General features: G+C 42.2%; 1 protein-coding gene across 1 annotated transcript in view; it reads left to right on the top strand.

The window, feature by feature from the left end:
- WDR49 (WD repeat domain 49) overlaps positions 1 to 21,946 on the top strand; it is a 140,510-nt gene that overhangs the window by 77,312 nt on the left and 41,252 nt on the right. Inside the window, exons 11-12 of the mRNA XM_061634496.1 lie at positions 11,208 to 11,338; positions 14,112 to 14,210. Coding sequence (XP_061490480.1) covers positions 11,208 to 11,338; positions 14,112 to 14,210 — 230 coding nt within the window. The remainder of the gene's footprint in view (positions 1 to 11,207; positions 11,339 to 14,111; positions 14,211 to 21,946) is intronic.

The raw sequence follows: 21,946 nt of genomic DNA, 5'->3' as shown, positions 1-21,946 counted from the left end.
GGAGGTACTGCTTATCAAAAGATAGAGATTATCACTTATTCACATTACTTTATTCACATGATGATTGACTGTGTTTATCATTTGATAAAGTGGATGTGTGAAACTACTTTCATCAATTATTCCAGATTATTATTGCGCTGGGCAGTTACCTAACAGTAGATGCCACACTGATAGGTGTCTATCCAGTGTCTTCTATCACCTGTGCATAAATTGAAGATGCGGACTCATCCTGTCAGAGCTTGTTTCCGCTGAAGGGTACTTAATTCATTTGATAAAGAAGCTCTATTCATAGTAATTGGCCAGAGCCAGCTACTCCACACAACCAGATGATCGCATGATGGTTGCAGGTATCACTTGATGAACATGACACTGGGCATTGATCCAAACAGGAAAAAAATTAAGATTTTACAACTTTAAAATTTTATGACTGGCAGAGCCAGCCCTACCATTAGGAAGAGTGCGGTGGCCACCTCAGGCGGTGGATGCTAGGGACTGGGGAGGAGTATCAAGGAGGACAGAGCTGGGTGTGCCACATGGTCTGCTCAGCACATTCTAAGTCAGGCTTCAGCCCTCAGGTGGGATGGTGCGCTCTGTCCGATTGCCAGTATTAGATATAACTGCTTGTCTGGTCAGTTTCTGCAAAGGGAATGGGGGGGAGGGTGCCCTTTTGTCCACCTGAGGCAGCAACATGTCTTGGGCTAGCCCTGGCAATTGGTTTTTGATAGCCATGAGCTTTTGTAAGGCAAAATCTGTTTTATCAAATGAAAGGGGCTGAGAAGTTAGTAGATAGAGAGCCTTGGGCAGTAACTACAATGACTGAGAGCTATTTCATGAATGGATTCTGGAGTGGAAACCCAAGGTTCCAACGCCTTCCACCAGACCTTGCTGGCAAGTCCTGTTGCCACTCCTTTATATAAGTCTCTCACTTCTGGGTTTGCAGTTGGAGAATCAAGCAGTACATCTCAAGGGGATGGAGTTGGTCCAGGGGCTTCTAGTTACTGACAAGTATAGAGCAACAGAGGCAAAGACTCCAAACAGCAAAAGTAAGAAGGAAAGATAATGAGAATGCAAAGCATCCTGCCAAGTGCTAAAAATAAATAGATTGCTTAACTTAAATCATCAGTTCATGAATACTAAAACTGAATGCAATGCATAAACAAGAAGGAGACCCTGGTATAGGGAAGAGATTGCTGTGTGGTGCATAATTATTGCAGCCATTGCACAGAAGTCTCTGTCCATTCCAATACTAGACAAAACACATGTGTGTGTGTGTGTTTGTGTGTGCGTTGCTCCTGGTTTTCCATTCACAGTCTCCCCCTGAAAGGAAGATTCACGAACTCTCCTTCCATCATGAACGTGAATACCTTTCGGGGCTCAAGGGGTAAAGAAAGTGGTCAAATTAGCTTTGAAGTGTGGTGGAACAAGGAGTGTGAGAACTTCCTTTTTGTTCCATTGCAGCAATGCCTCACTCGGTGAGGCTCCCAGGGCCAAGCTAATGATCATCTTTGTTTGGATGAAAAGCTACTTTGGGAGGGGACAGTTGGCAGCAGGAACATGGTACAGAAGTTTGGCATGTGAACCTTTCCCTGCCTGCTGGTTCCTTATTCCAGCTCCTCCCCAACGTCTTTTCTTATAGAGAAACTGTAGGTGAGTTAGGACTCTCTGAGCCTTGCTTATGTTGATAGTGTGGGGCCATATTCACACCATACATGTACGCCACGATTACTCTACTTTAAATAGTCACGGCTTCCCCAAATGGATTCTGGGAAGTGTAATTTGTGGAGGGTGCTGAGAGGAGACCCCTATGCATCTCACAGAGTGACAATTCCCAGAGTTCTCTGGGAAGGAGGACTGACTGTTAAACCCCGTGGGGAACTGTAGCTCTGTGAGGAGAATAGGAGTCTCCTAATAACTCTCAGCACTCTTCACAAACTACACTTCCCAGGATTCATTAGGGGACGTCAGGACTTTCTAAAGTGGAATAGATGTATGGTGTGAATGTGGCCTGGGAGCTGTTATAACATGGCTCCTTCCTGAACCAGAGGATCACATGAGAAGCTCTGGGATATATGGGAAGTGGAACTGGGCTTGCTTCCCAGAGCAGAGTTGCCCAAGTTCCTGAAGGGATGGGACTCAATGCAGGGAGTAGGAATGGAAAGGTCTCACTTTCGGTTCTCTCCGTTTCTCATTTTTTCTATCTTAAATTAAGTTCTCCAGATTGCTGCAGAAATCTGAGATTTTTTTAAAAAAATCCTCATGAAAACTCTCCAGTATTTTAGTGTGAATTTCTCCTAATAAATACATTTTTGTAGGCACTTTTGACTAACGTACATAGTTTTGCAAGCAATTTCTCATCACATAATGCATTTTTGCATATTATTTTCACTCATATATTCATTTGTATGCACACTTTCTCCTAATATATACATATTTGTAAACATTGGTTGGTTGGCAAACTGCACTGCAAAATTCGAAGGAGTGCAAATTTTGAAGGATGGCTGTGTTTGAGTTCTCGTATTGTTTCAGAAAGTGCAAATCTGATAAATTTGGCTTGAAATGTGGACTGAATCTAAATTCTCACCCATCCCTAGTGGGGAGCCACAGTGTGGGCTTCTTATACCCTGGAAGTGCAGGAAGGAGTCACATTTCAATATCTGCCGTACCGTGAGTGTAGGTAGGAATGTAGGAACCTCCCTTATTCCCATTTGGGCCATTGATCCTTTGAGTTCAGTATTGTCTACATCAGGAATAGGGAACCTGTGCCCTCCATAAGTTGCTGAACTTCCAACTCCCATCAGACCTAGAAGGCAGAGCCAATGACCAAGGATTATGGGAGTTGTAGTTTACCTGGATCTGGAGGGCCACAGGTTCCCCATCCTTTACACTTACTGGCAGTGGCTCTCTAGGTTTCAGACACTGGTTTTTCTCAGCCCCAGACCTTGAACCTCGGACTGTCTGCATGCAGAGCGTGTGCTCTACCACCAAGCTATGGTCTTTCCCTTAAGTGCAAGTGTTCTAACAGAGACTTCTCAGATCTCTCAATTCCCAGGACTCTTGAGAACTATGTAAAACTCATATGTCTCCAGTGTTGATATGATGTGCCTTTACTAAGATACATAGGGAACTTTGCATGTGCTATGCTATTAAAAACGCATACTAAATAAACAATGTGTCTAGAGATCTACACTTTAAATTCTCGTGTAGCACCTTGAATGAGGTGATATTCAATGCTAATCCTACTCAGAGTAGACCTTTTGAAGTCAACAGACAACACTAGCTTCGGTGCATTAATTTCATTGGGTCTATTTGGAGTAGTTGAATGCTACCCGTAGTATTAGAATTTGATAACAATATCAGAATGTGGGTGTCCTTCCCTTCAGCCTCTTCTGTCTGATTTTGCCCAGCTGTGGACAGTGGTTTCTTCTCTTTTCTTCTGAGTACTTGTTATTGGCACAGGAAATAGAAAATCAATGTAAATATGTTTAAGCAGAATGAGAAATGTGTCTGTGCTGGACGCTCTACAAAGCCTGCTTGAGCCAGGATAAGTGTTGTGGTTTACAAACTATAGATTAGGCAGGATTAAAGGACTTCAGTTCTGTTTACCAATCTCTATTCTGTCAGCAGAGTGATAAAAATTCCTATTTCAGGTTCTTTTTCTGCAAGCCCTTCATTTCCGGGGTGGGGGTGGGGGGATCTCTGGATCTGACTTTGATGCAACCAAGGCAGGAATATATGGATGCCATATCCATATTGTGTTGTACTGAGGCACAGTGAATTAACTTTGCACTGTTTCTTAAAGACAAATCATCCTCCCAACCCCTGCCTTTCTTTCCACCCTTGGGCTAAGGCCCCATATGAACCATATATTTAGAGCACTATTATACCATTTTAGATAGTCATGGCTTTATCCAAAGAATCCAGGGAACTGTAATTTGTTAAGGGTGCTGAGAGTTGTTATGTGACCCCTATGCTATGCACAGAGCTACAATTCCCAGAGTTCCCTGGAAAGTGGGATTTATTGCTAAATCACTCTGGGAAAGATCTATAAAGCTAATAGGGGTCTCCTAACCACTCTCAGCACCCTTTACAAGATACATTTCCCAGGATTCTCTGGGGGAAGCCAATGACTGTTTAAATTGGTATGATACATCTTTAAATGTATGGTGCTGATGGGGCCATGATGGGACTGGGAAACCTCCATTTTTGCTGAAAGAGGAAAGTCTTCAACAGGTGCTGAAAAGACTTTAGAAACGTACAATATGTAAAAGGAGGGGTTTACAAAGGATAGGTGCTACCATACTAAAGGCCCACTTCTGACAGCATGCAGAACAGACCTCCTAATAAGACGGTATCAACAGACTGCCCTCTCCTGAAGAGTGCAGTGATCAGTAGTGTACAAAAGTGATAAGATTTTTTCCCCTTTTTTTAGGTATCCTGATCTCAAACTGTATTTTATTTTTTCATTTATTGAATTTATATCCCATCTTTTCTCCAAGGACCTCAAGGTGGTGTGCATGGTTCTCCCTTTCCTATTTAATCCCCACAACAACCCTGTGAAGTAGGTTAGGCTGAGAAATAGTGACTAGCCCAAGGTCACCCAGTGAGCTTCATGGCTGAGTGAGGATTCAGACCCTGGTCTCCCAAGGTCCTAGTCCAGCAGTGGAACCACTACAACACACTCAGTCTCAGTGGCTTTGTTCACCAGTATCAGCACCTTGAACTTAGCCCTAGTTAAATGATGGGATCCTCTCCCACAAGGTGTAGTGATATGCAGAGCTTGGAAAAGTTACTTTTTTGAACTACAACTCCCATCAGCCCCAACCAGCATGGCCACTGGATTGGGCTGATGGGAGTTGTAGTTCAAAAAAGTAACTTTTCCAGGCTCTGAGTGATAGCCACCAGTTTGGATGGTTATAATAAAAGAGGATTAGACAAATAGATGGAGGATAAAATTATCAGTGACTCGTAGCCATGACTGCTGTGTTCTACCTCCACTATCAGAGGTGGTATGCCTCTGGGAATCACAACTGATGAGTCTGTTGTGGTATTCAGGTCCTGCTTGTGGGCTTTCCATGGGGCATTTGGTTGGTCACTGTGAGACTAGATGGGCTGTTGTCCTGATCCAGCAGGGTCCTTCATATATTCACTTTATTTGTTTTAATTTACCGATATTCCTTCCTTTAGAAGCAATGGGAAGTAAGTTCACTACTTCAGCTCCAGTGCTGCCATAGTTTGCTCCGTGCTTTGTGGTATGATAGGGAACTGGGAATGTTACGGATTCTTCAGATTGATGATTTCCCTTGATCTGCCCTGACATGCTTCAAATCTTCCTCCTTTTCACCTCTACTAACATCAGAGCTCCATTGATGAGGCTAGGGCCACAGAGGTTTCCACAGTAGGAGAGAGGGGGCCTACAAGGTCAGGTCTTCCTCTATAAGAGTAGACCTCTCTCTCCACCCTTGAAGAGGGAGAACCAGGCTGGGCTAAGATTCCTCAGACATCTTGCCAGAGACCAAAGGATTGTAGGGCTTAAGTTCCTAAGCACATTTTTTAGAACAAAATATACCACTTGGTTGTCAAGAAACCTCAAACGGTTTATGAGACAATAAAATTATCAATAAAAACACTTAAAAACAAGTAATACAAACTTTAAAAAAGACAATTAAAACAGCAGTTCCTAAACACATGTATATGGTTGCCCAAAGACATAGCTATGCCATCACATTTTATGTGTTGGTTTGTATACACCAGTAAACCACAACAATTTGGTCTGCTCTGTAAAGTTGTGGAATCACTCCCGGATTGGGTGGTGGATGGGGAACAATTCTTACCCATTCAGATTTTGTACTTCTGCACATTTCCCAGTTTCTCTGTAGACAGTGGAGACTAGTGGCTCTGATGTCAGTACAGCAGTGAATCTGCTCTGAGTTTTAGTCCAAACTTTCAAGGAGCTGTCCAAGGTGCTGCACTAACATCAGAGCCACCAGTCTCCACTGTCTGTAGATTGTATTTTTTTAAAAAAAGGAAACAAATTGCTCTCCAAGTTTTAACTGTAATCCAGCTTCACTGAGGTTGGTTCCCCTTTTCTCCCAAAAGGAATAATTCATAAGGGATTGCCAGTAGTGTAGTAGCAAATTCAGAAGTGCAAGGTCCCTTCATGATAGTCACAGCCACACCGCACCACTCCCCCTCCTTTTTTACTACTGGGTTGAGAATGAGATCCTTGTTAATGCCTTCGCCCACCACAACAAATGTTCCTTGGAGCCAATGAGCATGAAAGAGAAGCATGTTGGCTACTGAGAAGAGTCTTCTCAGTGGCTGACTCACCTCCTTCACTCTGATTGGCTCCAATCAGCGGGAAAGATAAAGGAAGCATGTTAGAAGATTCTTCTCAGTGGCTAACACTCTCCCCTTTCATGCTGATTGGCTCATAGGATGCTGGAGTCTTAGAGACCCTGCTGGGAACTTGCTCCTAAAAAAATAGGGGGTCTAAGACTACAACCCTGGGGACTAAGACTAAGACTGGATGACTACATCCCCTAAGAACAGAGGTGTTCTCTGTGCAGGCTTGAGAAACAGAATCACTCCAGCCTGGCTATATGCAGTTTAGAAGCAGAGCTCCCTGAAACAGTGATCTAGAAGTATATCCCCCAAACTCCATTTGACTCTGAAGCCACATATGTTTCAACACGTGTTTTCAGAAATAAAAATGCACAGAGGAATTAGCAGGATTGCTGAATGGACCACCACCCAGAGTTGGTGGCTTTGTTTCCCCTCCCACTCCCCCTGTTGACAATTATATCCCACCTTTCTTCCATCATGGAACCCAAAGAGGCATACATGTGATTCCCAGATGGTCATCAATCCAGGTACTGACCAGACCAAGACCTCCTTAGCTTCAGCATGGTGGTGGTTTCATGTGCTTTCAGACCATACCCTGAGGCAGACCATCTTATTCTAGCATGCCTTAGATCAGGAACGCCTAGCTTCTGGGCCACATCTGGCCCACCAAACCATGCAAAGCAGCCTGCCAGCCCCCATAGCTTTATCTCCCAAACGTCTTGCTCTATAAATCCTCTCTAAAAAGCACGTAGAGGGATCTTTTATCTCCACTTAGCACTAAACACCACAGTGCTGCAACTGGAAACAAAGCCATCTGCCTGCTTTTTAAGAGTAAAAGGCACCATTTCCAGCTACCTCCCCCTAGCCCTGGAGTGGATGGGGCTGGATTTGTGTGTGACTGTATCTACAGATGGTATTCAATACTAGTCCTCCTCAGAGTAGACCCATTGAAATTAATAGACATGGCTAACTTTGGTTCATTAATTTTAATGGTTCTGCTCTGAGTAAGTGGAATGCAACCCAATGTGTGTATGCCTGTCTGGTGTGTGTGTGTATGCTGTATGTGTATATTTGCATGTGCTGTATGTGTGGTGAATGCACACATGCAGTGAGTGTTTTTGTGTGTAGTCTGAAGGTGTGGATGTGTAGTGTATGCACACGCTTTATACGTTGACCACACCAGCACTGGCATGTGGCCCACAGAGGGTTGGCTGGCCATCAATGTGGTCCTCGGGCCAGAAAAAAGTTAGCCACCCCTGCTTTAAAATGTAAAATGTGATAAGGAACATTTATTCTTCAATTGCCAGTGCTAAAATTATTGTGTGTGTGTGTCTGCGAAAATGGCCCGATAGATGTCCTGGATATCTATAACCCTTTTCACAAGACAATCACATGTTCACTGAACGTGTGGAAAGGGGGAATGGGATTTCTCCCACTGTCTCTGTCTGCAAAGTCCATGCATTTTGGCCTGAATAAATAGGATTGCCAGTTCTCAAGATTTCCCTTTTCAAATGCAATAGGGAAGGAAAGTACACAATAGGGGCATTTATTGTTCTCAGTGTTGTGGTGGTGGAGCTTTAAAAATCCTTAAATTATATTCAGTATACACCTTGGGTTTTTTTAAGAACTCTGCACTTTCTTTTCTCTTTGATTTCCTGTATCTCCCAAAATGTAGGATTGTGGTTTTTTTTCCAACAAGAAAGAAAGAAAAAGAGAGAAATCAACATTGTGGCTCATCATATCACTGCTGCGAGATGACTGGTGCAGTAATTATCCCCCTTGTCTATCAGTATGGTTGGAAACAATACACAGTGCACTGGAGACAGCTTTGCCATTATGTTTTGGCAGCGAGGAAGTACAACTGAACAATTATAGGCGATGGAAAAGAAAATCCCAGTATGACACTTATAATGCAGATTTCCTGTAACAAAAGGCTGATGAAGGAAAGGGGGCAAAATTGAAACAAATGTTTAAAATATTCCATTTCATGTTGCAAAGATATCTGTTAATAAGCTATTTTCTTTGCTTGAAGGTTAGTCCCCTTTTCTGATTACTGGTTCTCTTTCCAAAGTTTTGGGATTTCACGCAGATTGCTTCAGCTGAATAAGGAGAGATGAGAAGGGAGGATGAGACAGGCAGAATCTCCAGGAGATTGGAGGGGGGGGGGAAATACCCTGAGTTGCCTCCACTCTGCACTTTCATGATGACCCTGCAGACAAGAACAGACAGACACTGGAATCTGATGTGGGCTTTGACTAGGGATAGGATTAGCTGGCCTTTGAAAGCCTTCCGTCGACCAAATAGGCCAGTATCTATTTGAGTTTGTTCTTTGTCTGCTAGCCATTGCTTTTACTGATCCGGGTTTTTTTTCCCTTGCAAAACATATTGATATTAAAATCGGTATGTTGAAAGGAAAAATCAATATTTGATAAATGAAAGGAAATATCGATGAAATTATCATTCTTAATATCAATATTTTACAGGCAGTTTTTAAAAATACATTTTCAAAAATAGCCGCAGAAAACTGCTACATAAAAATCCGATCTGCAATGATAGAGAATTAGCAAATTAATGACAATTAGGTACCGAATTGGAATTGGGTGAAATTCTAGCACATCCCTAGCTTTGACATCTTGACTCAGAGACCCAAGATGTCAATTTTCCTTTTAAAAGGTCCATGGCACAGCACATTTTATCATTTTCATCTTGCCTTTCCTCCAAGGAGCTTAGGGGAGTTCATGGTCCTTCTCTTCTGTCCTGGAAGCAATTCTGTGAGACAGGTTCAGTTAAGTGATGGTGATTGACCCAAAGTCATGTTTGAGCTTCACGGCCAGGTGGGGATTTGAATCCTGGTCTTGCTGGTCTCCAACAGTCTAACCACTATGGTACACTAATTCAATTTATACTCAAGGAGTGTGAGTAACTTGCACATGGCACTCTGGCAGAGATGTGGGTCTGCAAGAAGGCTCTATAGAACAAGTGGGGAAACATTTTCAGATTGAGGGCCACATTCCCTTCTGGGCAACCTTCTGGGACCCACATGCTAGTATGGGGTGGGATCAGAGATGAAAGTGGGTAGAGCAATGAATGCAAAATTAACCTTGGTACAGTAGGCTAATTTCTACATCACATTCTCATATTCCTCTCTTAAGAACATAAGAAGAGCCTGCTGGGTCAGGCCAATGGCCCATCTAGTCCAGCATCCTGTTCTCACAGTGGCCAACCAATTGCCCATGGGAAACTCTTTATCCTCCATCCAGGCAAGCAAGAGGCATGATCAGGAGAGGCAGATGGGTACTACGATGAATGCATTGTCAAGAACTTGAGGAATGGTGCCCTGTGTGGTGTACCTTCCACCAGGCTGTGCATGCAGACCAGTGCATGTCTGTTAATCTCTGAGAAGCAAGAGTGTGGCTGAGTGCTCAGGGGTGGGGGCTTTACATAATGCTCTGGCCCTTCCTCATGACTATGTAGCTGCCTTATACTGAGTCAGACTCACTGGTCCATCTAGCTCAGTATTGTCTACACTGACCGGCAGTGGCTCTCCAGGGGTTCGGAGTTTCTTCCAGCCCTACCTGGAGATTCTGGGGGCTGAATCTGGGACCTTCTGCATGCAAAGCAGATGCTCTGCTACTGAGTTATGCCACTTCCTCTAGTAAAAGCAGACTAAATTATATGCATAATATGCTCAGTTCACATCTTCACAGGTGACAGGAGTTTGGCTCTCCTTGACAAAGTTTGCTTCATAATGTTGCTATTTTTTTTCTTACTGCAAGTATATGCAGATTTAAATAGCTATGGGAAAAGGTGCAGTGCAGAAAAGGACCCTCTAGAATTGGGGATCTATAACCCTCCAGCTTCCATCATCCCTGACCGTTGGCCATGATGGCTGGGGCTGATTGAAGCTGGAGTCCAATAACATTTGGAAGTCCAGAGGTTCCCCATCTCTGCTCTAGAGGGCACTTTCCTGCTTACCCACTTAGTTATAACATTTGGGCACGAAAGCAAACCAATGTTCTTTTCGCAGGTTTCCTGTATGTCTCTTGCCATACAAATTGCAAAGCTCATACCAGCTTTGGAGGATAAAGTGATATGCAGTTCTGGATGTATGTGACCTGTGGAGGACAGTGTATGCACTGTCAAGTACATGTCCTTTAATCCCACTTCTATTGGTTAATGGAAAATCCTATTCAGATTCAGGCTTGGTTTCTGTAACCCTGACAATTTCCAGACTTTTTTCTATACACTTGAATAGAGATGGAAAGATCCGCCCATTTCAGTTCTCTCTGTTCCTCATTTTTCCAATCTTAAATTCAGTTCTGCAGCAATTTGACATTTTTTTTAAAAAAAAAAATCCTTATGAAAATTCTTCAGCGGTTTAGTGCAAATTTCTCCTACTGAACACATTTTTGTATGCAGTTTTGACTAATGTTCACATTTTTTTGCAAGCAATATCTCTTAATACACTTTCACAAATATGTTCATTTTTATGCTCACTTTCCCCTAATATATGCATTTTGGCTCATTGGAGAACTGCGTAACAAAATTTGGATAAGAGCGAATTTGGAAGGATGGCTGTGTTTTGGTTCTCATATTGTTTCAGAAAGTGCAAATTTGCTAAATTCAACTTTAAATGTGAACCAAACTAAATTTCTCCCCTATCCCTAACCTTGAGGACTAGAGTTTTGCTCTTTTAATTAAATAAATTATTGAAGATAATCAGGAATGCTTCTTTAGTTGCAGGTACCTGAACCTGAGGATAAATGGAGAGCCTTTGCTATAAAAATGTACTCTCTCCTTGGTAGAGGATCAGAAATGACTAAATTCACTCATACCACTTTGTTTGTGCTAATCTCTCTTGTTAGGATGATTACCGTCTTCCGCCTGAACAACTTGACTCAGTTTCTTGTTCAGCCTTCAGAATGGAAAGGAGGAGCTCAACACCAGGATGATATCTTATGTGCAGCTTTTTCCCCTCCACAGACTCTAGTTACAGGTAGTGGAATGTTTATTGCCCAACAGATCATCCTAAGATTAGCAGTTAAGGGACATTGTCATCTATACGCATGGCTAGGTCTGCAGCCTGGTGTTGCTACTCTGGCAGAGCTGAATTACTTTTAAGACATAGACAAATGACAGCTTTTAAGAAGAAAACAAAGAAAATGTGTGATAGAAATTGATGGGCTTCATCTTCCGCCACCGCCTAGGTGGGGGGGGGGCAACCTGACTCCAAGTCAGTGGAATGAGATCCAGATAAGGTGTCCAGTGTGTCTGGATGTTTTCACAGGAGATGATAGATAGATAGATAGGTAGATAGATAGATAGATAGATAGATAGATAGATAGATAGATAGATAGATAGATAGATAGATAGATAGATAGATAGATAGATAGATAGATAGATAGATAGATAGATAGATAGATAGATAGATAGATAGATAGATAGATAGATGTGCATCCCTTGTGCTCAGATTGAAGAGCTTTCCTAACTTGGAAAGAGCCTCAGTCTTATCATATGGCCTGTTGACATTCAAGAGGTTTGGAGCAGGTCTGGCTGAGCATTCTGTACTTCTCCCTTTCAGCCAGCGCTTAGTGGTGGTAGTGAGCAACAAAACTCTCCACCAATGAAGGCTGGTCCATTAGGGCAGATGGGGCAGTGCCCTACCGACTTCAGCCAGCCCCCCTCTTCCTTCCTTCTTACTTCCAGCCAATCGAGTGGGCAGCCTTGGCTGTCAGCCTCCTCTTTAATCTCAGTTTCCCCCTTATAGGACTCAACAGGGAGGAGGATGGGGACAAAACCAGAATTAGTTGGCTCCACCTGTTATTGCTTCTGGCTCCAGCTGCTACTGGCACTCCCTGCCTCTGCCCTACCAGTCCCAATGGGGCTTGGAAATGTTACCTTTTTGAACTACAACTCCCATCAGCCCCAACCAGCACATGCTGGCTGGGGCTGATGGGAGTTGTAGTTCAAAAAAGTAACTTTTCCAAGCTCTGCAATGGGCACCAGCCCCCACTCCTCTCCAATCTACAATTTTGGGACACATATTTAGGATTACAGGAATGTGCCTAGTCTCCTCCTTGAGGCTCATATGTCTTCTGTTCACCCTGTCTTGCAATATGGCTGTCAAAAGGAGTTTGGAAATTTGCCAGGTCTGAACCCAGCAACCCATTTGGCCCCAACAAACTCTGTTCACAGTAACTATGGTTAATGGAAACAAGCCAACTTCAAAAGTCACCTCTGTCTACAATGCAAAAGCAAGATATGATCCGAATTGTTGGAGCAAGAAAGGGTCAGGCCAGTCGGCGGGGCTGGATGCAATTGCTTGAACTCCCTATATTTTAAATATAAAAGCTATGCTAATATGATAGTTCAGTTTTGCCCGTACATTCAAATAAGATCCAAGTAAGTAAGAATGTAACCACTTCCGCGTTTGGTTTTAAACAGTGGTGGCTAGTGCTCCTTGTGACTGGTAGGTCAGAAGGCAGGGAGCCCTAACAGTAGGAGAAGCCATAACCAATGACAGGCAGAGCCATCTAATTCTAGTTTTGCCCCCATCCATTTTCCTGCTGAGTTCTACAAGGGTATCACTAAGGAGGAAGAGGAAGAACCAGGCACCTCCTTGACCTGCTTATAAGTGGAAAGGCAGGCAGGTGGGTGGTGGATGAGGGCAGGGGCATAGCCCATTTGCCCCAGTGGATCAGCCTCTACTATATTTAAAGCCCTGAACTCATTTACTGCAGGTTCAGTCTAGAGTTGGTCTTAAGATGCTTTATCCTGTCTTGTCAACCTGCTGGGAGGATCAGGATATATCCTGGAAAGCCAGCAAGTATTTGTGATCTGTCCTGAAACTGAAAGCTGAGATAACGCTGCTCCTGAGAGTGTGGCCCAGGACTTCTTGCTTAGATGCTGAGTCAATTGACTTGTTATATATTATAGATCCTCTTTGCAAATTAACCTGATCATTGATCAAAAGCCAGCTGCTATTCAGAATTTGTTGAACTAGGCACAAAGGGTGAGATCCGAGAGGGGTGGGGGAAATCACTGAAATGTACACACGATAAGGAAAGCTGAACACCTGGAACAAAAATCAGATGGGGCCGTAAGATTGAGTACACAAGTTACAGGATGTGTGACTTAAATGAGTATGTGTACAACAGATTTTTATTTTATTTTATTTTATATCAGGTCTTGCTGACTTGTACTCTCTACAGTAGGGATGGAATGATCTCTCAATTATGGTTCTCTCAGTTTCTCATTTTTCCAGTCTTAAATTCAGTTCTTTACATTTCTGCAGCAATTTGCTTTAAAAAATCCTCATGAAAATTCTCCAGGATTTTAGTGCAAATTTCTCCTAATAGAAACATTTTATAGGCAGTTTTGACTAATGTGCACATTTTTGCAACCAATATCTTGTTATGTAATGCATTTTGTATGCTAATTTCATTTAAATATTCATGTTCTAATATATGCATTTTTGTAAACATTGGTTGGCGAACTGCATCGCAAAACTTGAATATGTGCAAATTTTGAAGGATGGCTGTGTTTCAGTTTTCATATTGTTTTGGAAAGTGCAAATTTGATAAATTTGGTTTGAAATCTGAACTGAATCAAAATTCTCACCCATCTCTACTGCACAGGTCTGTGAAGCCATCAAAGTGCATTGAATTTTGACAGCAGCCCACCTTTTAAAAAAGAACTCATATTACAAAGTCTTGTCTTTGCATACAGCCCTCCTTGATCATGCATTGACTTTTTATTATCTACTTCAGGGAGTTCTGATGGTGAAATTGTTGTGTGGAACAACAGCACAGAAAGTGCTTGCACTAAGCTTTCCTTGTATCCTGGAAGATCACTGGAATCCAGTTCAGGTTAGTGTGAAACCATATTGTGACCCTAGTTTTATGAGATCTGTAAAAGCTGTTGGGTTCCTGTAGAGTTGGGGAGCACTAAGATCCATGGAGAGAATGAGGACTCTGCCTTCCATAGAAAGGGAAAGGACATTGACCAAGAAATCTGCAGAAGTTTAGTTGGGGTTTGGTTGGTGCAAGGAGCACCCAAGATTGGGATCATTAGACCAGGGGTTGCCAACCTTTTTGAGCCAGTGGGTACATTTGGATTTTTAAGAACATGTCATGGGCACTTGCCACAAAATGGCTGCCATGGGGTATAGCATAACACAAAATGGCTGACATGGGCGCAGCACAACATTATTGCCGCATATAAAACAGTAGAAAAAGAAACAGGATCCCCAAATGATGCAGGCAATGCCACCCCCCTCCATTAGCAGCCCCATCAATGGAGAAAAGGCACCTATATCAGCCAGTTTTTGCTCACAGAAGGAAGCTCCTTGCATCTCTCCTCTGTTCAGAACAGATGGGAGAGTGCATATCCAATTCTGGCATCCAGTGAAAATGTGGTTTCAAGGGGGTATGTTCAGTGTAGGAGGGTCTGAGCCAGTACAAACAGGAGCTGAGCAGGGAAAGCCAACAGTCACTTGTGTACTGTGGAATTTTGAGGAGATATTTATGAAGATCTTTCATGGGCACCAAAGGAGATACTGGCAGGCACACTGCCACATGCAGGCACTAGGTTGGCAACTCCTCCACAAAGAAGGAAGCTGTTCCCTGTGATCCTAGTGGTGAATTCTGGCACTAGACCAGAGGCATCTTGCAAGATTACCCAATGGAAGCTCATACCACTGGGGTGGGCAGGGACAGGTTAGATTGGAGCCATGCCACTCCAGACACTTGGCTGGTAACCCCAAAGGACATTCACCTTAGCCTGAGGGGGAAAAAAAACCTGTGTGGACAATACTGATCCCAGGGTTTCCAGGGGTAACTATCTGCACATGGAGCTGTTGATCTGTCCTGTCTGTCCAAGAATAATTTTACCAGGTATTGCACCTGATCAGAAGTTCCTGGCAGCAGGAGTGGTGATAAAATCTTGCTTATTGTATGGACAGATGACACAAACAAACATTTCCCCATGTGGTTGCAAGGCTGCTGCTGGCAAGTCACCCACTTAGTAAACAACCATTTGTTTTCACCCTAAATCTCTCGTTTGGTGGGATCAACCAGGCTAGAAAAATTTTGATCTATGAAATTACTGATAATGAGTTGTAGCAAGGGAGTTGTTTGTGCCCTTGCCTTGTCAGAGTGACAGAAAGCCAGCGGCAAGGTTGCACTTCCTTGAGATGCGTTGGCTAATTCCCCATCGCTTGTAAAGCTATTGCCTCTGTTTATTGTCCTGGATCTACATTAGCATTTTATATATATATATATAATTTTCTTCCACAGGGAGCATTCCCTTAATTTTCGCCTTGTTTTAGTGTGAGGTGATAAATAATTGCCGACGACCCTCTTGCAACTGAGCCTTGCAGAGCCTCCCCCTCGAGGCTATTCATAACCTGAAAAATTTCATTTGGTTGAAAGTCTTCACACGCTAATGGTTATCATATATTAAGCACCACGCCAGCAGGCAATTCGTAATTGTTCCCTACTCTACAAGCTGCAGCTTCCATTATGGAAGAAATACTGGCGGATGTGAGATGGGGTGGGTGCATTGTGGACGGGGAAGAAACACATCTTCTCCTAACATTACAGAGCAACTTGACAAATTGTTTTGAAATGTTTCTTATTTAGGTGGCTTAACACTTTTCCCAAGACAGATTTTAAAAGGAGCTGACTAGGTTGCCTATAAAACACTAGGCAGAATCACACAAAACAGCACTTTTGATCTATTGCCTTTGGGTCAGCTACAGAAAGGGAGATTCCCCCCCCCCTTCTCAAGTCACAAATTGGAGAATGCCTAATTTTTCACTGCATAAATAATCCCTAGATCTAGATGTGTCAGAGGCAGATTTTAATGGATGTGAATGAAATAACTATGTCAAAGGAAGATTTCCCAGACACTAAAGAACCTAAAATGCAGTGTGGAGATTCTATGGAGACAGCAGGACCAATCTATCAGTGGATAGATTGTAAAGCATCTGGGTCCCATCAGGCTATTATATTCTGGACCAGCATCATCAGAATAAAATGTTTTCGGGTCCTTCCAGAATTCTGATGATGCTATACATGTATAACATAAAACAGCAAATGGGATGACTTGGAAAGGTGTGTTCTCCCTATGTATCTTAAGAACATAAGAAGAGACCACAGGATCAGCCCAGTGGCATATCTAGTCCAGGATCCTGTTGTCTCAGTGGCCAGCCAGATGCCTATGGGAAGCCTGCAAGCAGAACCCAAGTGCAACAGTACTCCCCCTCTCCACTGTTTTCAGCAACTGATATTCAGAAGCATACACACTCCAACAATGGAAGTTACAGGAGTAACTGAGTCTACAGGACTAATTGTTCTACCATCGCAAACATCCTACTCACACATATGTACACTGTAAGCATGTATGTATATTACTGCTGAGCTGAAAATTGTTTCTGTGTGTCTGTGTGGGTTTTTTTTAACCTTTCACCATCAGTTAATGAGAAAAGAAAATGCATTTGAAAATTTTCTCACCAAGAGGTGGGAAAGATTTCAGCGCAATACCCTTGGGTGTGCAGTGCAGGGTTTTTGTTACATTTACTTTATTTTTGAAGTGGCTGAGAGGTGTCAGTGCCCTTTCTTCCATTCTGCAGATCAGCTCATCAGTGGTCTGCACTCTCCAGCCTTCCCAGATGCTTGCACTTAAATTAAAGCCCAGCGGAAAACATCAGACGGTAACTCCACCCATTGGCCTTTTTCCAATCAGGAAGGGCAGACAGCCAGGAAGGTTGCAGAGTGCTGGAGAAATGTTTACCAGAAATACACTCACATGCACACCACCCTCAGCCACCTTGCAATTGTAAGATAAGCACAAAATCCCATGGCCACCCACATTCTAAAGAAATTCTCAAATACCCTGAGAATAAGGAAGAAAAATAGAAGCCTCTTTTGTAGAGGAAGAAAACTATTGAGAAATTGGGGAAGAGATTTCAGCACAGTACTGATTAGGATTGCCAGGTTCAGGGCCTGAGACTGATCCTGTATCTTTAGGAGAAGAGAAAGTCAGCCACGTGCAGGTGTTCTTGCAACCCTGTAATGGGAAAAGCCACAAGGTGGAATTCTCCCTTCCCTCTGCACAACTTTTAAAGATACAGAAGACCTCTTGGAGGCTGGGCCTAGCAACCAAGAGGTCTTCTGTATCTTTAAAAGTTATGACTTCCCAGAAGGATCCCTACGCCTGTGCAGCCTCTGAGACGAGTTCCGTCTTGGATGAAACTTATCCAGTTTAAATTCAGTCAGAAGGCTCTTTTCTGACTGGGAATAATTTCTTCCGGTTAAAGAAGAAACGTGAGATTTCCCACATAGCTTTGTTTTGATTGTTGGAGTCTGGAATTCATCAGAATTGTCTGTCTTCCAGCAGCTCAGACAGAGCGAGGATTTTTATGCTAGCTCAGCTGGATAAGTGACCCGTTTTTTTTTATACGGATTAACAGGCAAACATCCTCCTGTCTACATTCATCATTTTCTTATCTATACAGCTAAAGAGATTTGTCAAAGTATCAGCAATTGAGATAACCTAGGTGAGGTAAGACTTTCCTTTTTTTATTCACGGAACTAAGGGGGAAGAAAATATAAATAGCTTATCTTTTTTTATTGCAAAAAGCTGACATGGAAAATAGCATTTTAAAGATTACAATGGACGAGAGATTTCTGATTGGAAGAGATAAGAAATCTTTTTGATTTATGGCTGGGACTATTTTTCCTGATCTACTTTTTTTTTGATGAATCTGCTCATTCTCTCTGCTACTAGCTATTTCGACGCTGTGAACTAAAGCCGTTCTTACACTTCCGGGCAGATAAGAGATAAGGGCTGTCTAGCGTGTGACGTTAGTTTGTTGGAAAGATTAACTCCTATGTAACTGGTTAAAGAAATAAGCTGCTCTTTGTTTGGGACATTGAAAATTGAAGGAATTTTGTTCCTTTGGCTTTAAGAATGACAATTAAGAAGATCATGGATGTACAAGAAGGGACTTTATCTCTAGACATGTTTCAGAAAATAATGAATGGGATTAACTCAATAAAACAAGAACTGAGAAATAATAGACAAGCGTGGAGAATTGAATTTCACGAAATGAGACAGGAGCTGAAAGAAACTCAGGATTCTATGAAAAGGAGAATAAAGATAGATCTGGAAAACAAAAAAAGGATGAAAGAGAAATTAAAGGCAAGGTTCAAACTATGGAGATTGGCTTAATTATGGACATGAAAAAAGATTTGGATTTCCTGGCTGTGATGGATCCTGGAGACAAATATTACAGTTTGGAATTCAGCGCTGTCCCTGAAGGAATTGAAGAGATTGGAGATAAAGATATTATCGGTTCAAAAAAATTCTTGGACTGGAAGGATTTGATGGAACTTGAAATGGAGAAAGTTAACAGAATTAATCCCTGTTTTGTGTCAATGGAAAAACCTTCAAGAGATGTACTAGTGTATCATGTGGAAAAGAGGAACAGAGATGCGGCTTTGCAACAATACTTCAGTGTTACGTTTGGATTTGATGGCAAGAAAATATCTGTGATGGAGGAAATTCCTATCAGACTTTTATTATATGACTATGACAGCAAGATTTTTGGGTGCGTAAAGATGGAAGATGGAAGATGGACCCAATATGGATAATGACAGAAGAGCGATTTAAAATTTCTGGACTTAGTAGATTTGATGAGTTGGATTAATTGGCATGTTTATTTAGAAAAAAAAATTGATTGACATATATCTCAAGGATTGGAAACCTCTTTGACTTTTTGTGGAAGATTAAAATGATATGATGTTAATGAGATTTGAAACCAACTAAGATAACCGTTGGAGGAAGGTGATTTTATAATCTATTAAGAGATAGGTTTGTTATATATTATAGATTTATAGCTGAACTATGACAAATCGGAAGTCAATATTCTTTCTTTTTTATATATATATATATATATTTCTTTTTGTATTGTACTAGTTATTGATTTGTGTTGTTTTCTTTTTGTATTGTTTTGGCTTTGAAAATTGGAATAAAAATTAATTGAAAAAAAAAGTTGTGGACGGGAAAGGAAGAATTCCACCTTGTGTTTTTTCCCATTACAGTGTTGCAAGAACACCTGCACTTGGCTGACTTTCTCTTCTCCTAAAGATACAGGATCAGTCTCAGGCCAGGAACCTGGCAACCCTAGCACTGATGTATGTGCTGTCTGTATACCTCCACTCTCTAGTCAAGATTGGTCCCAAAACAGCCTTACAATTAACATTTATTTTATTTTATTTATTTATTTTACCAAATTTATATACCTCAGAGAGGTTTACAAATGGTATTGAAATTATCAATAAAAAGTTAAAAACAAGTAATTTGAAACATTTCAAACAATTAAAATAGAAATAGACTAAAAAGATTAAAACACATCATGTGTTTTATGGGTCTGGATAAGCTCACCTAAAGAAAAAATTTAAGCAGGCACTGAAAATAATATTTATTTATTTATTTATTACTTGAATTTATATGCCACTTTTCCATATAAATATGCTCAAAGTGGCTTAAAAATGCAAATGACATCAATAGCAATCAATTCAAAAACATAATCATTTCAAATCATTTCAAAAGATAACAATCCAACTATCCAACAATATAGTGAATAACACTGTGAATACAGTGAAGGCGCCTACCTGATGTCAATAGGCCAGGAGTTCCAAAGTAAGTGCTGCCACACAAGTAAACTGGTCCCAAAATCTACAGGTGGATCCATGCCATACATTTAAAGCACATTTGTTGCACATTTAAAGCACATTATTTCTGCCAAATAATTCCAGGAGCTGTCCTTTTCCACTCAGAGAGCTCCATTTGCTAGCACCCTTAACAAGCTACAGTTCCCAGGATTCTTTGGGAGAAGCCATGTGCTTTAAATATGAATAGATTGTGTTTTAAAAGTGCTGCACATTAAAGTACAATATTATGTTGTGGTGTGTGTGTGTATGGGGAGGTTGTAAGTCTCTTCTAACATAGTTAAAAGTTCTCCACAAAGTTTCTCAGCTTTAATTTTTGGAGGTCGCGGATTCATAGTCGCCATAAGTCGTAATCGACTTGAAGGCACATAACAACATGTGTGAAGAGAAGGCAGAACTGGGTACCTTTTTCTTTTCCTTTCGTTGCTTCCACCCATGTCAGGACAGTGCTCCTTCTCCCGGTGACTGGAATTTTTAAATGCAGACTGCCCAGGAATTGTAGTGCTGGGAATACAGAAAGCTGTCTTAGGCTGAGTCAGACCATTGAACTTTCTAGCTCGGTATTGTCTACTCTGATTGGCAACAGCCCTCTGGGATTTCAGGCAGGGGGTCTCCCACAACCTTTCCCTTGTTGTTCTGGGGGGGGCTTGGGGGGGCTGGGTTGGCACATCTGGTGACCACTGCGAAAAGCTCCACTGCCACCCTTTTCACCCCAGTTTGTCACAACTGCTGAACCTGACCCAGTTCCACTGCCCACGAACAGAGTGCAAAATCCACGGGAGGTCATTTCCCTTTGCTTTAATCTCTTTTGGCACTTGGAGGTTGCCAATACCGTTTCTGCTCCAGGCTCTTCCCTGCAGAAGGAGAGTGGCAAAAGGAGCTGCAGACAGACCCAGGGCCTGGCTGATGATAAAGATACCAACCCACATAAGCAGGACCTCCCTCTGGATGGAAGTATTTGGAAGGGCTGTAGGTCAGTGGTAGTACATCTGCTTTGAATGCAGAAGGTCCCGGCTTCAGTCCTTGGCATCTCCAAGTAGAGTTGGAGCCTGAAACCCTGGAGAGTCACTGCCAGTCAGTGGAGACAATACGGAGGTAGATGGATCAATGGTCTGACTCAGTATTTATAAAATCATTTATAAATATATATGTGTACCGCTATTTCACTTGAAAACATCAAAGTGGTTTACAAGAAGTGAAAAACAAAACAAACGTTGTCTAAGGCAGCTTCCTGTGTGTCAGAATGATGATTTTAAAGTCTACACTTGAGAAATTTGGGTAATCTATCATGTTCTTAATATTTTTCTTACAGCTGTTTTTCAGCTCTGATCCAGCTCTCTTTTTCCCCAAAAGCTGAAACTGTGCTAAATTACCACTTGGTGTTATCCCACCAGTATCAGCATATTTGCTTGATCTGATAGCTCTTTCTGGCTGGGATCCAAAGAACCATACAACTAGTTCTGTGGGGATTTGGGGCTTGTGTTTCTCAGTCAGCACTCTCCTGCCCTGCATCCATATTGCATAGCAAACTCCTTTTGAAACGGAGCAGACTTTACAAAATCAGCTTAGGGTATAGCGTGAAGCTCTGCTGGTCAAAGACCTAACCTCCTGTGTGTGATGAATGAAGCTCTTTGGATCCTAGCCATAGTGTATTATACATGTGTAATTCCATGAGCAGATGTGGCAGAATATCTGGGGAAGGGCAGTAGCGCAGTGGTAGAGCATCTGCTTTGCATGCAGAAGGTCACAGGTTCAGTCCTCAGCATCTCCAGGTAGGGCTGGGAAGGATTTCCTGTCTGAACCCCTGGAGAGCCTCTGCCGGTCAGTGTAGACAATGCTGAGTTAGACCAATGGTCTGAGTTTGTACA

Source organism: Rhineura floridana, chromosome 7 (genome assembly GCF_030035675.1).
Source record: "Rhineura floridana isolate rRhiFlo1 chromosome 7, rRhiFlo1.hap2, whole genome shotgun sequence".
NCBI classification, from domain to species: Eukaryota; Metazoa; Chordata; class Lepidosauria; order Squamata; family Rhineuridae; genus Rhineura; species Rhineura floridana.
This window is presented reverse-complemented; position numbering and strand designations above follow the sequence as displayed.